The sequence below is a fragment of the Vicia villosa genome, linkage group LG7, assembly GCF_029867415.1.
Source record: "Vicia villosa cultivar HV-30 ecotype Madison, WI linkage group LG7, Vvil1.0, whole genome shotgun sequence".
NCBI classification, from domain to species: Eukaryota; Viridiplantae; Streptophyta; class Magnoliopsida; order Fabales; family Fabaceae; genus Vicia; species Vicia villosa.
In genome coordinates, this window is record NC_081186.1 from 75,501,031 (window position 1) to 75,516,559 (window position 15,529).

At 35.5% G+C, this 15,529-nt stretch overlaps 1 protein-coding gene across 1 annotated transcript; it reads right to left on the reverse strand.

Annotated features, from left to right (window-relative positions):
- Positions 1 to 484: 484 nt before the first annotated feature.
- LOC131619371 (protein neprosin-like) lies at positions 485 to 2,403 on the reverse strand. The gene is made up of 7 exons (XM_058890474.1): positions 2,275 to 2,403; positions 2,091 to 2,177; positions 1,801 to 1,998; positions 1,528 to 1,692; positions 1,401 to 1,454; positions 986 to 1,132; positions 485 to 853 (listed from the first exon to the last, which is right to left on the reverse strand). Exons 1-7 carry the CDS (start codon positions 2,401 to 2,403, stop codon positions 485 to 487), a joined length of 1,149 nt encoding a protein of 382 aa, XP_058746457.1.
- Between the last annotated feature and the right edge of the window lie 13,126 nt (positions 2,404 to 15,529).

Sequence of the window (15,529 nt, forward strand, 5' to 3'; positions counted from 1 at the left end):
ATAGAGCATCTTACTTCCATACGTGAGTTGGCTTTAACACCATAAAAATCTCTAAAAGTTCTCCAACACAAGAGATAATATATATTACTTATAAAGTGATCATAAGTTTCATTTAATTAGTTTGGAATATTGTTATTTTGTTTTAAACAAACTTTAGTTAATTTGTTTATTTTCAAGCAACTCTCAAGATTTTTAAATAATTTTTTACTTCAAATAAAATTTAGCTTTTTTTATTATTTTCATATACAGCTCCCAATTTTTATGACTCCACTCTTGTCAATTAAATAGGTATATGTGTATCTTTACCAAATGATATTTATCTTCGAGAAATTTACTGTAATATATTTTTGCAAACTAAATAACACAATTTGTGGCAAAATGAACCTAAAAATAAACACAATGGTAAAATAAATTAATTTGAACATCAGTTCTACTAAACTTTTATATATAAATCAATTTTAACAATAACTTATAATAGTATCGATTAATCACCACAATTTCCCCCTGGTCCTCCAAATTGAAGAGCATATCCAAGTTCCGCAAAATTTTTCTCAAAATATTTAGCATAATAACAATTAGGCTTGTCAGATACTACATGAATCAATGAATCTTCGGGTGAAGTGTTTGTGTTCTTATATTGAAATTTAATATTTATAAAATAACTTGCATGATCATATTTGTCATCTGCAGGAAACCTTCCAGAACCCATTGGAGGACTAGGGCCACCTTGAGTGCTTGATGTTCTACCACCCCATCCTACTTGAAGAAATGGCATGTCGGGAAATAATGATGCAGGGAAATATCCAATCATCTCATTTTCATTACTTACCCACCAGTTTTTTGTTTCATGATCCTGGACATAAAAAGAAAACTAATTATAATTACTTCAAAATATTTGGTTGTAAAAAATTGAACACATTTATTTTCAAGATAAATAAGTTTAATATTTTTAGTTATTGTTGAAAATGCATGGTATAGGAATGACCTGGACAATAGATATTGTCATTTCGATCATTCGTCCATCGATGACAGATGTATTCACGAATCGTCCTCCAAGATAGTTTTTTTGACTAGTTTGAACAAATCCTGAACATTGCAAATTAAAGCATCCCGTATTCTTGAAATTATCTGTCTATAAATATATTGAAAGCATCCCGGGTTCAAAATCAAATCATATATTGTAAGAAAATAAATAAAGCTTTATTCTAATTAACATTTAATGAAAATAAATAAATAATGTCAAAATAGTGAAACTTTGCTTAGCCACAAGTTTACTGGAAATTTTTGTTTTTTTACTTTGTGTAGGTGCTTTCTTTGAAATCTATAATAACCAATCCAATCCAGAAATGTAAAAATTTAGAATGTCATAAGAATAAAAAGGGTAACAAAAATATTCCTACCGTCCATACTACATATAAATGAGTTGCACCATCGTTGTATAATTCTGGAGCCACCTAATATAAATGTACGATATCAAATTAATAAATCGTCTAAAAATAATTTTTAATATTATAAAATAAAACTTACATGCCATCCCATGCCAATATAATTTGTGCTATCAGGTCCATTTCGAATATACATCACTGCCGAACTTGATTGACCATTTTGAACATTAACATTATAAACACTACTTGTTCCATAAACTCCGACAAATGAATCAGAACGTTCTGCGTCTGATAAAACTTCCGCATACTACAAATAAAATATTTTTATACATTTACTTTATAGCTGAAATTATAATAATGTAAGTATAATGATAATTAGTATTTTAAATTTACATGTACAAAAGCAAAAACTTACGTGGTTACCATGGATATGATCAACTAAACTATTAGTAAAATATGATTTTCCTCTGATTAGGTCATCCTTAGTTGTTCGCTTAATAGGAACAGTTCCAATCGGACATTTGTCTTTTTGAAGACCAAAAGTAGCTTTAGTTGAAATATTCACACTATTTCTTCGATTATTTGTGATTGTAGTTCTAAAGCTTGGATTTTTCTATAACCAATACAACAAAAAATTAATTAAAAATAATAATAAAATGAATATGTAGGATATTTTTGTGTTTATTAGAATTAATGAACACATACCTGTAACTTATGATTTATTAGCAAAGGATGATCAAACGCTGGTTGATTATTAATATCAATGCAGTCAACAATATACCCAAATTCTGTCTATAAAAATCATATTCAAACAAAAGCATGGTTATTTATCTATGAAGTAAGATGAAGTGCAACTAAAAGAATATCAGGTAAAAAGAATGTGAAATACATGGAAACTCTTGATAGGAACTTTGTTAATCACTTTTAACTCATTCTCTATTTTCAAGTCCTCTTTCAATGGGATTTTCATCCCGGTAATACAGACCACCAAACACATGAAAATGAGTAGTATATTCATTTTTTTAATCAATTATCTTGAATAAAAAATAAGACTTAGTGGTAGATCATCGTCTAATCTTCTCTCTTCTTATAGTTAAGATTCAAAAGAAATAGTAATAATGATACTTAAATTGAATTTAAATAAAATGTCTAAGTTCATAAATGTTGTTTAATTTTAGATTTATTCTCCATTTGTAATATTGTATTAATCGTAATGCTTAAATGATTTTATTTTGTCTACTTCGGATAATTATTTTCAAAGATAGAATATAGGATTAATACCAAAAAAAAAAAGATAGAATATAGGAAAGATAATTAAGTTCATGAATGTCAAGTTATTTCATATCTAAACTAGTGTGATACCCTCGCACGGGTATCCGTAGTTTTCGCGCATTTGAAATGAAAAAAATAAAAGGTATTAGTAAAAAATTATATTTGGGTTAAAATAAGAAAAGTTATAAAAATAATATTTAAAAAGTTAAATATTGTAAATAAAAAGTAATTAAGAAAATAAAGTTTATATTATTTTAGATTGAATAACACGTGTAAGGATGCATTTAAGAAAGGTGGAGGATCCATTGAGAAATAATATGTGTAAAGAAAATGTATGGATTATAACCAATAAAATGAAGGGTCTATCTATGGAAAGATCCATATAACTAAAGTCCCAATTTTTTCAATATTGTATTTATTTATAGAAAAAAAAAGATATTTTGATCAATTGATCAATAATTTCATGTTCCCGTTAATATTTAATATTTTGATCAATAATTTTCGATTACCGTTAATATTCAATATTTTGATCAGTAACTTCATGTTCCCGCTAATATTCATTATTTTGATCAGTAACTTCGTATTCCCCTAATTAATATTTCAAATTTGCAAAAGTTTTGGCCGCTAGAATCAAGAAAGTAATAGGGAACTTGATTTCTCCCAATCAAACCGCATTCGTGTCGGGGAGAAATATGTTGGATGGTGTTGTATTAGTCAATGAAATCCTTGATTGGACAAAAAGAAAAAAGAAGAGTTGTCTTTTGCTCAAGGTTGATTTCGAAAATACCTATGATTCCATTTCTTGGAATTATCTTATGTTCATAATGAAGAATATGGGATTCAACAAAGTTTGGATGAAATGGATGGAGGCTTGTATCTTTACGAGTCATATGTCCGTTTTAGTGAACGAGAGTGCTTCTAAGGATTTTCAAGTCCAAAGGGGGTTGCGCCAAGGGGACCCTTTGTCTCCATTCCTTTTCGTGTTAGCTATGGAAGGATTGACGTCTTTAGTTTGGAAATCGGTGGAGATGGGAGATTTCAAACCGTTCAAATATGGTGAAGAATAGTATGTGGACATCCTTCAATTTGCAGACGATACTATCATTCTAGGAGAGTCTACAAGCGATAATCTTTGGAATATGAAAGTTCTTTTGAGAGGTTTTGAGATGGTTTCAGGGTTGAGAATAAACTTCTCCAAAAGTAGTGTTTCCGGAGTAAACATTGGTAATTGGATCTTGCATTTTGCTACTTCTTTTCTCGGGTGAAAAAAAGGTGACATCCTCTTCTCTTTTCTTGGCGTTGTGGTGGGAGTGAACCCTAGAAGGAGGAAGGTGTGAGTGGGAGTGCTCAATAACATAAAGAGTAGACTATCGTCTTGGAAGAGTGACGCTTATAAATGCGGTCCTTAACGCAATTCTCTTGTAGACCTTTTCTTTTTACAAAGCGACGGTAAATGTTCTTAAAGAAATTAGAAGACTTCTTAGCAATTTCTTGTGGAGTGGTAAAGTGGACAAGAGAAGCATTCATTGGGTTAAATGGAATATCGTTTACAAATCCAAAGATAAGGGCGGATTAAGGGTTAGAGATGTGGGTGAGATGAATAAAGTTCTTCTTCTCAAATGGAAATGAAGAATTTTAAAGGAAGACAAGGCTATATGGAGTAGATTCTTGAGAGTGGGATATGTTGATCCTATTTTAAAGGTGCAAGCCAATAGCAGGGAAGTGCTTAAGCCGAATGATTCTATGTGGTGGAGAGATATTATCGGCAACAAAGTTAATGTGGATTTTGGTGAACTCGGTTTTAATAATTGTGTTCAAGGAAAAGTTAAAAAGGGAGATACAATTCTATTCTGGCACAACCTTTGGTTAGGAGACCAATCTATCCAAGAAATGTTTCCGATCTTGTTCGAATTTTCTTCCAATAAACTCTACACTGTTGGGGAGTCTTTGGCTTGGAACAACGGGATTTTTTGCTGGCGTCCGAAGAGGTTCTTGGGGCTGGACAGCACTGCTACAACCGTAGCAGACCCACACTCCAACAGCAGCAACACGGGTCAACAACATCAGTCCCTCAACGGTCAATTGTAGCAGCTTATCAGCGCTCTTCCAGCGGTTTTTTCGAGCTCCTCAGGCCGTGAAAAGGATGAGTTTGAATGGAGGTTTAGTTCGGATGGGGTGTTCACGGTTGCTAGTATATCCACCATTATTTCCGAATCTAAGGAGCCGGAGTGGATGCCACAGGCGCTTAATTTTTTGAAGGTTTTATGGAAGATGAAATTACCGCCCAAGATCAAGATATTTGCATGGAGGTTGTTTATTAATAGAATTCTGATAAGTGCCAAAATGTAGTTATTTTGTGTATGTAAATAGTGGCACTTATCGATACTTTTTGTTAATACCGTTTGAATAATTCCCCGTTTTGTGTATATTTTGTATTGTTTGTGTTTTAATACGTTTTTATGTAAATATGTACTATTTGATAGTTTTGTTGTCTTTTTGTAGGTTTTTTTTAGTTTCGGAGCCTCGAGGAATAAAGTGTCGAAGACACGGCTGTGAACGCGTTTTGAAGAAATAAAAATTGTTGTTCTTGTGTAGCTCGCGTCGCGCACTCATAGGGCGCGTCGCGCGCTGAAGGTGAAAAATAATTAATCCAGGCAGAGTCTTGGGCGCGTCGCGCGCTATGCAGCTCGCGTCGCGCGCTAGGGCGGTTTAGTGTTTTAAGTGAGAACTCGCGTCGCGCGCTATGCAGCTTGCGTCGCGCACTCTGCGTTATCAGCTTTTGTATAAATAATTTTGACCAGATTTTTTAGGGTTTTTATCACCCATTTCCCCCTTGGAGTGGCTCTGATCTATTTTTGGTAGTTTAGAGGTTTAGGAAACACCATTGGATGCTACATCATGTGGAATGATCATGGATTTGTATCGATTTCATTGTGACGGTGAGATTTTTCCGGTTCATCTTCTTTCTTCCCTATGTTTCATTTCAATGGTGGGTTTGTATGTATATTTATACTCTTATTGTATGTATATTTGTCGATCTTGGGATCGTTTATATATTCGCTTTATAAATCATCATTGTTGTTGTTTTTGATCTTTTTGCTTAAATGCTCTGGATTTGTGTTGTTTTAGAAATAGACACCATAGATCTTGATTAGGAATGATAATTGTTAGTTTCTCGATTTCAGAAATGGTTTTAGGGATAATGACCGTAATGGGTATCAGATTTAATGCCTCTGTGTTGTTTGTATCGGTTGAGAGATCGCTGATGTGAATAGTACGGTTGAGCTTTCGTTGGTGTTTCAGACATGGACACCGATGTGGCGTCTCGATTGATGCCTGGTGATTTTGATGCGTATCGTGTGCGTGTTGCGATAAGATCTTCCGATTTAAGTATTCAACAGTGTCATACCCCAAAATTTGCCCGTCTTATTTCATCTTCAAGGGTTCAAGGCTCAATGGTTAAACTCAAGTCACTCTCTCCTATTCAAAGGTTCAGATCAGGGTTTTCTAACTAAAAAGTCAACTCAACTTTGACCGGTCACAACTCTCACATGGTTTGTCAGAAATTCTCCAACCAAAGCCTATTCTCAAGGAAATTTCATCCTCTACAACTTTTATGTTGGGCCCGAGATCAAGAAATGCACCATTTAGGAGATATGGACAAAAACATTACAGGTCCTTTTAAAAAGTCAATAAAAACACCTTTTGGGTCAAAGCTCATAACTTGAGCATAGAAGCTTCAATTTAGATGAAACCAAAAAGAGCTTTTAGAGGACACCTTAAGCCTTCTAAAGAGCAAAGAATCACTTCCATGGGATTAAAATTAAGAAAGTTATGATTTATTGAGTTTGACTAATTTATGAGAAAATGCATGAAGTGGATATTGAGCAAAAATTGAAGTTCTTCCAAATGGGCCAATATTCTCATGTTTTAAAAATTTATTTCTAGCATGGTCCATAATCTCTAAGGCCCACTCCTCCATTTGTTACTTATTTTATTTAATCTTGGTTTTTTATTCACTAAAAAGCCAAAATTAATAACTTAAATAATAAGAAATATAAAAGGAGATAATTTGGCTGATTTATCAATAAAGAATTGGGTATAATATTATGATGAATCAAGGGAAATATGCAAGGAATAGAATTGGTCCAAGAATAGAAATGTTTGGAGAGATTTTCATTCAAAAATCTTTTTAAATCTCCACATCACCAATCAATCATTGGTTCCTTAAAAATCAACCCTAATTCCATCCATATAAAAGGTTATTCTCATGCAATAGAGGAGGGGACTCAGTGTTGGGCAAAAAGGAGCTAGGTTTAAGGATACAAAATTTCAAGAAAAGTGGCAAGATTCGGGTGCGACTTCCAGGCCTTCCCTATCGATTCTAAGCGGTAATTCGCACTCCTCAGGCTCCCAGGAATCGATCCAGGGATTTATACTATCCCAAGCATCCATAAAAGCGTGTTACTCGCTTGCATCCAATGTAATTTTTCTTTGAAACTCATATTCATCTATTCACGACGAATTAACGAGTTGCAGGTGCGTGGTTGCGTTCATGAAGCTATTTAGGACAAGATTGACGTAAAACATGGGAATTCCATGGCATGAATCACAACCTGCCATGGTGTAACTCGGTGAACTGACTTTTACTTTTGTAAGCAACCAATGTTGCGGTGAGCATGAGTCGCCACCGACTTTTATTTTGTCCCATTTTAGGAAAGGTAAAAAGTACAGAAAAAGACCTTATTTGAAAAACGGGCTCGGGGGGTAAGTTATGAAAAGGGAAGGTGTAAGCACCCTTTTCATCCGTAGTTATCTACGGGCTCTTAATTTGCTTAGCTCATGTTTGTTTGTTTATTTTGAGTTGAAAAGGGACATAAGGACTTTAGCGTAAATGCGTAGCCTTAGTTTTTTGAAAGAGTATTAAAAAGATGTTTTTAATTGAGCTAGGCATATTAAGAGCACTACCCTAAATAGTTGGTCTTTTTCTATGCCTTTTAAAGTTCCTAGGACTATCCATACTATATGGAAGTAGGTAGTCCTTGTTTATATTGGACGTGTGGGTCATCGAAGGGTCATTGAATGGTCATGGAAGGCAACATGTAAGGATGTCTTAGCACTCAAAAGGACTATCATCATTTTCGTAGGCAACTCGAGGGACTAGATCATATTTTGTAGGCAACATCGAAGGGTCATCGAGGGACTATGATCTTTTTATCGAAGGGACTATGATGATGTTAATTGGAGGCAATCTTGCTAAGACATCCCTACTTTCGAGGGACTTGACCATGTGTTCGAAGGCAACCAAGAGGGGCGTACCCTAGAGGTGAGTGAGTGCGAGTGTGTTAGATTTGAGTATTTTATCTTGTATTAATGTTAGCTACGATTGTTTTAATTATCTTGCCATACAATCCTAAGGCATACATCTAAGCAGTTAATATATGTGCAGTAAATTAAAATGCGAAAATTAAATCCTACGCTATTACATGGCTTCGGGATGGGGGATTACAATAAAACCTTGCGGAAAAGTAAAATGCGGGAAAATAAAGATCCTAAGGTAATATTACATCCCGTAAACAGTTACATAATTGATAAAAATGCGAGGAAATTTAAATTGTAAATATGTGAAATAAGAGACAATTTGCAAATGTCCACTATAGTCCAAAGGCTCGAGGTGATACCTCGCAAAACAACACAAGATATTAGTAAGAAGGCGTAAAATAATATACGAGAAATAATATGAACAATTTATTGATTAAAAAATCTAAAAACACATAGCCCACTAATCCTAAAGCTCATTCAAAAAACTATTAGTTGAAAGTAGAAACAAACCTGGGCAGTGACTCTTCGCGACTCAGTAGAGGAAAAAAAATTCAAAGCTAAGGGGATTTGACTTTTCAAAGTTAACAATACACTAATGCCCAAGAGACACATGGCTTATCATATAAAAATAATAAGAAAACAAACACATACCATTTATCACATCAGTAAACAAAATGAATAAACTTTTAAATCTACACATTGATATTTCTCCCTTTTTTTTTCCTTTCTTTCATGCTTTCTCAAATCTCTCTTTCAATTTCTCATCAATCTCCAAAATAAAACACCAACACACAAAACCAACCATGAATCATAGAGAGGATTGGAAACAAACTGTACCGTGGTTGTTGATGAACGGTCGGTGGCGGTGGCTGTGAGTGGTCCTGTTGTTGCATCCGCGCTGGGAGTGGTCGGCGACGGTGACTGTGAGTGGTCCTGTTGTCGGCGGCGCTGTTATTGGATTCGTCAGCGGAGCACTACTCTTCTGCGGTTGATGGAGATCGTGTGGAGATCGGAACATCGGCAGAGATGGCTTTGACGGTGTCTGTGTGGTGGTTATTGGAATCGTTGGTGTTGGCTGAAGTTCGCCATCAGAGGAGTCGCGATTGGAGATGTTCCGATCGGAGGATTTAATGTTCAAATCGGTATTGTTATTTGTGTGTTCCCAGATCTGGTGTGGTTCTTTCGATTCCACTCCCTGTGGTTTTTCTTCTTTTTGATCAAGCCAAAAGCCAACTACCATTCTTGATGACAATGACCTGCAAGCATAAAATTAGCAGCAACAATTTCCTTTTTCTTTTCTACTTTGAATCTCATTGTTTCCTTTAAGAAAGGATTTTAATGAAAATTGTGTTGTGATAATTGGATCTCTAAAACTGTTTGCGGAAAAAAGTGACGTAGTGCAGTTTCAACAATTTTACACAGTTAGTGATTTGAAGGTGAGATAAGATTAATAATTGTTTACAGGTTAATATAATATGTATAGAAAGTAGAAATAAGTGAATGATTTTTGTACATGAAAACAATGGTTAGAAATTGTGTACTGCACGTGAAAATTGTGAATGAAGTGTAGATTAGGAAAAGTAGTATGAAGAATGTTAGTAACTATGTTTGTGAATGAAAAAACAGTATGAATCTCTCTAAACATTTTTACTAGGATATTTGATTGTGTGATATTTATATATATGAAACTCATGAAATTGTTAGTTTTTTATTTTAAATAAAAACACCATTAGAGAAACATCATTTGGTAAAAACAAGTTTGATATTAAAACGAAAAAGATTAACAGATTGAAAAAATAAATAAAAATAAGGCCTCATGTAAAAATCATCGGCAAAAATATTGTAAAATCATTTTGCAAAAGGGAGGCCTCAGGTGTCATCATTGGCCGAAAGTTTGAGAAAAAAGTTTTAAAAACGGGGAGGCCTCATAGATTAATCATCGGCCAAAAGATAAAAATTTGAAAAGAAAACCTAAAAAAGATTTGAAGGGTTAGAAAATGTTTGATGGTTGAGGAAGTTTAGAAAATTGTTGATCAGGGTTAGAGAAGTTGTTGATGGAAATGAGAGAGTGGAGAGCCACTATTTATAGACTGAAATTAGGTCAAGATCGATCCTAAAAAGGAAATGATCCAACCCAAAGGCCCATGGACCTTCCTTGATGAACAAGATTAAGAACCTGGACGTACTTGTGTCCAGGTGCATCCAGGTGTAAAAAAGATTAAAAAAAAAAAGTTAAAATACATAAAAATGCACCAAGCGAGAATTGAACCCGTGACCTTTTGTTTGCAAGCCTTTCATTCTTACCAATTGTGCTATGTTATTTATTTGAAATAAAAAGCCAATTGAAAATATATGAAGCATCGGCCAACATTTTCTATTTATTAAAATAAAAGCAATTTAAGAGTAAACTACTATATTTTTAAAATAGACTTTAAATCGAATATTTATAAAATTCAAGATGTCAACGTAAATGAACCCGAGATTTTATAAAATCCAATTTTAAAAATAATTTCGAGAATTTTTTGTCACTAAAAAGTGTGGGAAAATTTTGGGGTATGACAGCTGCCCCTGTTCAATCTTCTTAAACCTGAAGAGGTAGATTGGCGTATTCGCCACTCGTGATCTGAAGGTGGAAGAGGATTGAACACTAGAGTACCCAAAAATTTGTGTTCGCTGGTGCAGGAAGTAATATTGGAGATGGGCTTAAAGATGCCATCCAGATGTTTGGTAAGATGTTGTCTGAGATGGAGGAATTCATCAAAATGAAGTGATGTCTTATATAAGACTACCTGGAGAGGTTCCTAAATAGGATAGATCAATGACTGATGTAAATAAGATTAGGCTTTAAACAAAGCTCGGGAAGAACTATCTTGTAGAAGATTAACTGAGAAGATCCTTGAAAGGGCAAGAGATGTCTTAAAAAAAATTGGATAAAGATGTTAAGGAAGATTACCTAAAAAGGTGGAGATATGTCTTAGAGAAGACTACCTAGAAAGGCTCCTAGAAAGGATGAGGAATATCTTAAAAAAGACTACCTAGAGAGGTTCCTATAAAGGATGGTAAATGTCTTAGAAAAGACTACCTAGAAAGGTTGATAACCGTCTTAGAAAAGACTACCTAGAAAGGTTGGTAAATGTCTTAGAAAAGACTACCTAGAAAGGTTGATAACCGTCTTAGAAAAGACTACCTAGAAAGGTTGGTAAATGTCTTAGAAAAGACTACCTAGAAAGGTTGGTAAATGTCTTAGAAAAGACTACCTAGAAAGGTTGATAACCTTCTTAGAAAAGACTACCTAGAAAGGTTTGATAAACGTCTTAGAAAAGACTACCTAGATAGGTTTGATAAACGTCTTAGAAAAGACTACCTAGAAAGGTTTGATAAACGTCTTAGAAAAGACTACCTAGATAGGTTTGATAAACGTCTTAGAAAAGACTACCTAGAAAGGTTTGATAAACGTCTTAGAAAAGACTACCTAGAAAGGTTTGATAAAGGATGAGAAGTTCTTTAATTGTTTCTGAGTTATCTTTGGGGAAAGACTTGGAATGAAGCATTAGAATTGTATTTGTCTTGAATGAGTGTTAGGATTGAATCGTTGATACGATCGTCTTTGCACTGTACTTGGATGATAATGTTCTTTTGATTGTGAAATGACCTGAAAAGGTGAAATTAGTTTTATGCAATGTCATGATGCATGTATTGTGTAATGAGGTTCTCAAAATAAACAAGAATGTTGTATGTTATGCATGTAATGTGAATGAGGTTCTCGAAATAAACGAGAATATTGTATGTTATGTATGTATTATGAACGATGCATGGCTTGACTATATAGTCGAAGAATATTGGTAACTTTGTAAGGTAATTGCTGGTTGAGAAAATAAATCTCTGTATGCTGCTGGAGATAATGACAGGGTGGTTGAGAATTCCTATCTTTTGTTTTAGGAAATCCAGCTGGGGATTTTTATTACCGCTTGGGGATGAAAGTAGCTTGAGTGATTTGATCCTGATGTGCCCTGACTAGGGATAAGAGAGATGGATAACTAACCAAGTTTCCACTGTGAGTGCCAACTTTACTGGGAACAGTGAGTTTGAATAAACCCTGTTGGAGAAGAAGATTGTATTGGAGAGCCTGTAGTGTTGGGGAGCCAAGTCTCTGTTGGGAAGAGATTATTTGAAGGTAACTCCTCGAGGATTACTTTGTGGGGATATTGTTGTCAAAACAACTTTGTGGGTAAGATCCCTTAAGATTTCAATTTTCATTGCCCCCATGTCACTTGATGTTGGAAAACATTTTCTTAACCATATGTGGCCCTTTGCATGGGGAAGTCTATTTGCCCCTGGAGTCGGTAACTTGGTATACTTGATTCTTGAGATTACTGGAATTAGAACTTCGAAGGAGATACTGATCCTGCTGCTAGTAGCTAAATAGCTTTTGCTGAGATTTGTGATCGATGCAACATGTCCCAAGTGATAAACTTGCCCCTCTGGCTGTTCAGCGTCTTTGAGAGATTCTCTGGATCTTGACTTGGTTGCCTCAGATGGATGGGATAATACCATGCCATGCCCCTTGTGTATATTGTCCTTTAGCCAACTGAGTCAAGCGTAAGAAATATCTTTGCCTTTTGATGCACTTCTGAAGCAACTTTGTCTGTCGGGAGGACTTTCTAAGATTTGTGTTATCATGAGCAACATGCCCCTGTATCATGAACTTAGGAATTATGCCCCTGATTGATCAGGGTTGGAGGTAATTTCAATTATGCTTGGGCAAATGCCCCTGATTGCCCAACGCTTCTGAGAGATTCTTCGAATCTTGACCTAATTGCCCCAGATATCTGAGCGCTTACTCACCGGAGTATTTCGACTACTTTTGTGCCCCTGAGGGTGATTAGAATTTAAGATATTCTTGCTCGAACTCAACGGAGTTCTGAAGACAACTTATCCCTTGAGAGGATTAAACTTTTCATCAGCAGCTCATGATGGAAGCTTTCCTGGTGTCAAATACTTGTTCATATGCAAAGAATGTTTAGTATGAGAAATATAATTCTAATGCAAGGTGCATGTTTGTCTTGAAGATTTTAAAAAAATATTTTTTTTTTGAAAGGATGTCAAAACATCGATTTTTGTGAAAAGTGGTGTGATACCAACTCAAACGTTTTAGCAAAACTCCTAGGAGTCGGTTTACAGTATTCTCGTTTACAGTATGCTTTCGAATTAACCCTGCTTCAATTAGGACTTTTGAGGGTTGTAACGTGGTCAGGTTCATGGTTTTAGAAAAAAAAGATATATAGGCTCAAAATTTTATTGGTGCCCACCCCCTTCGTGATGTTCTCCAACCTAAGTTCAGTTAACTCGATGCGAGCATTCATCCTTCAAGAGGAGCTTTAGACGATTGAGGAATTGATGAAGTGTTTGGACATGTCAATCATTTACCTTTTATTCTTGGTGTCTGATCACACGATCTTGTTATTTGAATTTATTGTCACACGACCTCGTCCTTTTGCTAAGGATCTTTTTTGTTTCATGTTCCTTAACTTTTGCCTGGATAAATTCTTTTGAATTTTGATGTCCAGCGGTATGCCCTAATTTTTGCCTAAGTCACTTGTTTTCAAGTTGTTGACTTAGCGGGTTTTTTTTTTTTTAATTCGTTCTTTTTTTTTTTTGAGCAAGTCGTATGATCCTGAGATGTCTTTGATTTGTTGGAAAGATTGTGACAGCCTCATTTCTTGGTCGACGAGGGATAGTCGTTGTTGTATCGTCATATTTGACCTCTTATTGCGCGAGAGATGACCATTGCGGTCTCGACTTTTCCTCAACCTTTTGAAGGATAACCATTGTTGCATCCTTATATGCGCGCTCCTGATGAATTTTGAATGCTCAACCAGGTTAACTGAACACTACCCTGCCCCTGGGCTAAATATGAGGGTTTTTCATATAGAAAAGAAACTCCTACTTCAAGGCTCAAAGGGGTTGACAAGGGATTAACTTCCTTATATCTCCAGTGTCTGGGGATTTGAAACAATGCCTGTACATCATCAACAGGGTTTTACTCGAAAGCACACTATTTGAGATTATGAGTATTATGTGTTCGTCATTCTCCCTTCGGAGTTATCATGCTTTATCACCCAGAGTTTGGTATCACAAGCAAAGAAAACATGTTAGAGCGAGAGCGAATAAATTTTTTCAAGACAAACATATTCAATGCATCATTATTATAGTTCAAAAACAAACAAGTATTGCATATAAACAGTATTGAATCAAAACAAGAAAGACTACGCATGAACATGCATGATGATGTAGAGACTGTCAACGTTGAGGAAATTTTCTCTGTATAGACTTATTGTTTCAGAAGATCTGTTGAGTCGAAGGAGAACTTCAAATCTGGATTGTAGGTGTGAATGTGATGACCTTTGCATCAATCAAGTCTTGAACCTCGTCTTTGAATGGTTGACAATCATCGATCGACTGACCAAGTGCCCTAGAGTAGAAAACAAACCAAGTGTTCGTATCTGAAACTGCAAACTACTTCTAGGGAGAAGATTCTGACGAAGCCACACAGGAGTTGTAAGTATCCAGCTTTAGGAATTTGCGGAAGAAAATGAGAAGCTCGTTGTCTAGAAACCTGTTATGCAATGATATGTATGCAAATGCATATGCAATTTTTTCAAGGATCTTTTTGGAACCCAGTTTGCAACGTTAGAGATCGAACTCGGTTGCAGCTTCGTCTGAAGAACTTTGACTTTCATTTTTGAACGTCCTTCTACAAGAATCAAGCTCACCATATCAAGTGGGTCACAGCCTCTGATTCGGGGTACGATACTTTTGAGCTTAAAGACATGTGGCTAAAGGAAAATAAATCCCCTTGCCCCTTGATAGGAACTATACCTTTGAGTTTGAAGGTATCTCTGGCTAGAGGAAAATAAATCCTCTTGCCCCTTGTTAGGAATATGGCTCTTGATGATAGCACCTGGAATTACGCGCCCTAAATACTTGAGATCCTTGAAAAAGGTTAGTTAGGTGATAGGGACGAGTAAGTCCTACAAAGAGTTCAAGTTGTTAGCGTACACACAAATTCTGCAAGAAAACCAAAAGGTTAGTGTATAAACAAATCCTGCGAGGAAACCAAATGGTTAGGGTATAAAAAAAATCCTGCGAGGAAACCAAACGGTTAGATAATGAACACAAACAAGTCACACAAGTAGCCTTAGGTTTAAAGGCTTGCATGAAGTTCAAAGGTAAGTACCCTCCCCACTGAAGTTTAGTTGGTTCAACCTGTCCTAAAATAGTAACCGGGTTCTATGGTGCTCATCTCAGCGATCGTTCTCGAAAGCATTATCTCAATCAGCGCTCGGGTGGCTGACCGAAAACATCTTGAAAGATTGATCTCAATGAGTGTAGCATCGAGTATCAACCAGCTTCGGTCAGGAATCCAAAGCCGGCCATCTCGCTACTTTCTAATAGGCCAAAGTCAAGTTCAACTAGGGTTCTAAGGGCAAATTAGTGCTTAATGACACCACGCGGCAGCCAAATGTCTCCTCGATCACTTTCAAGGGCCA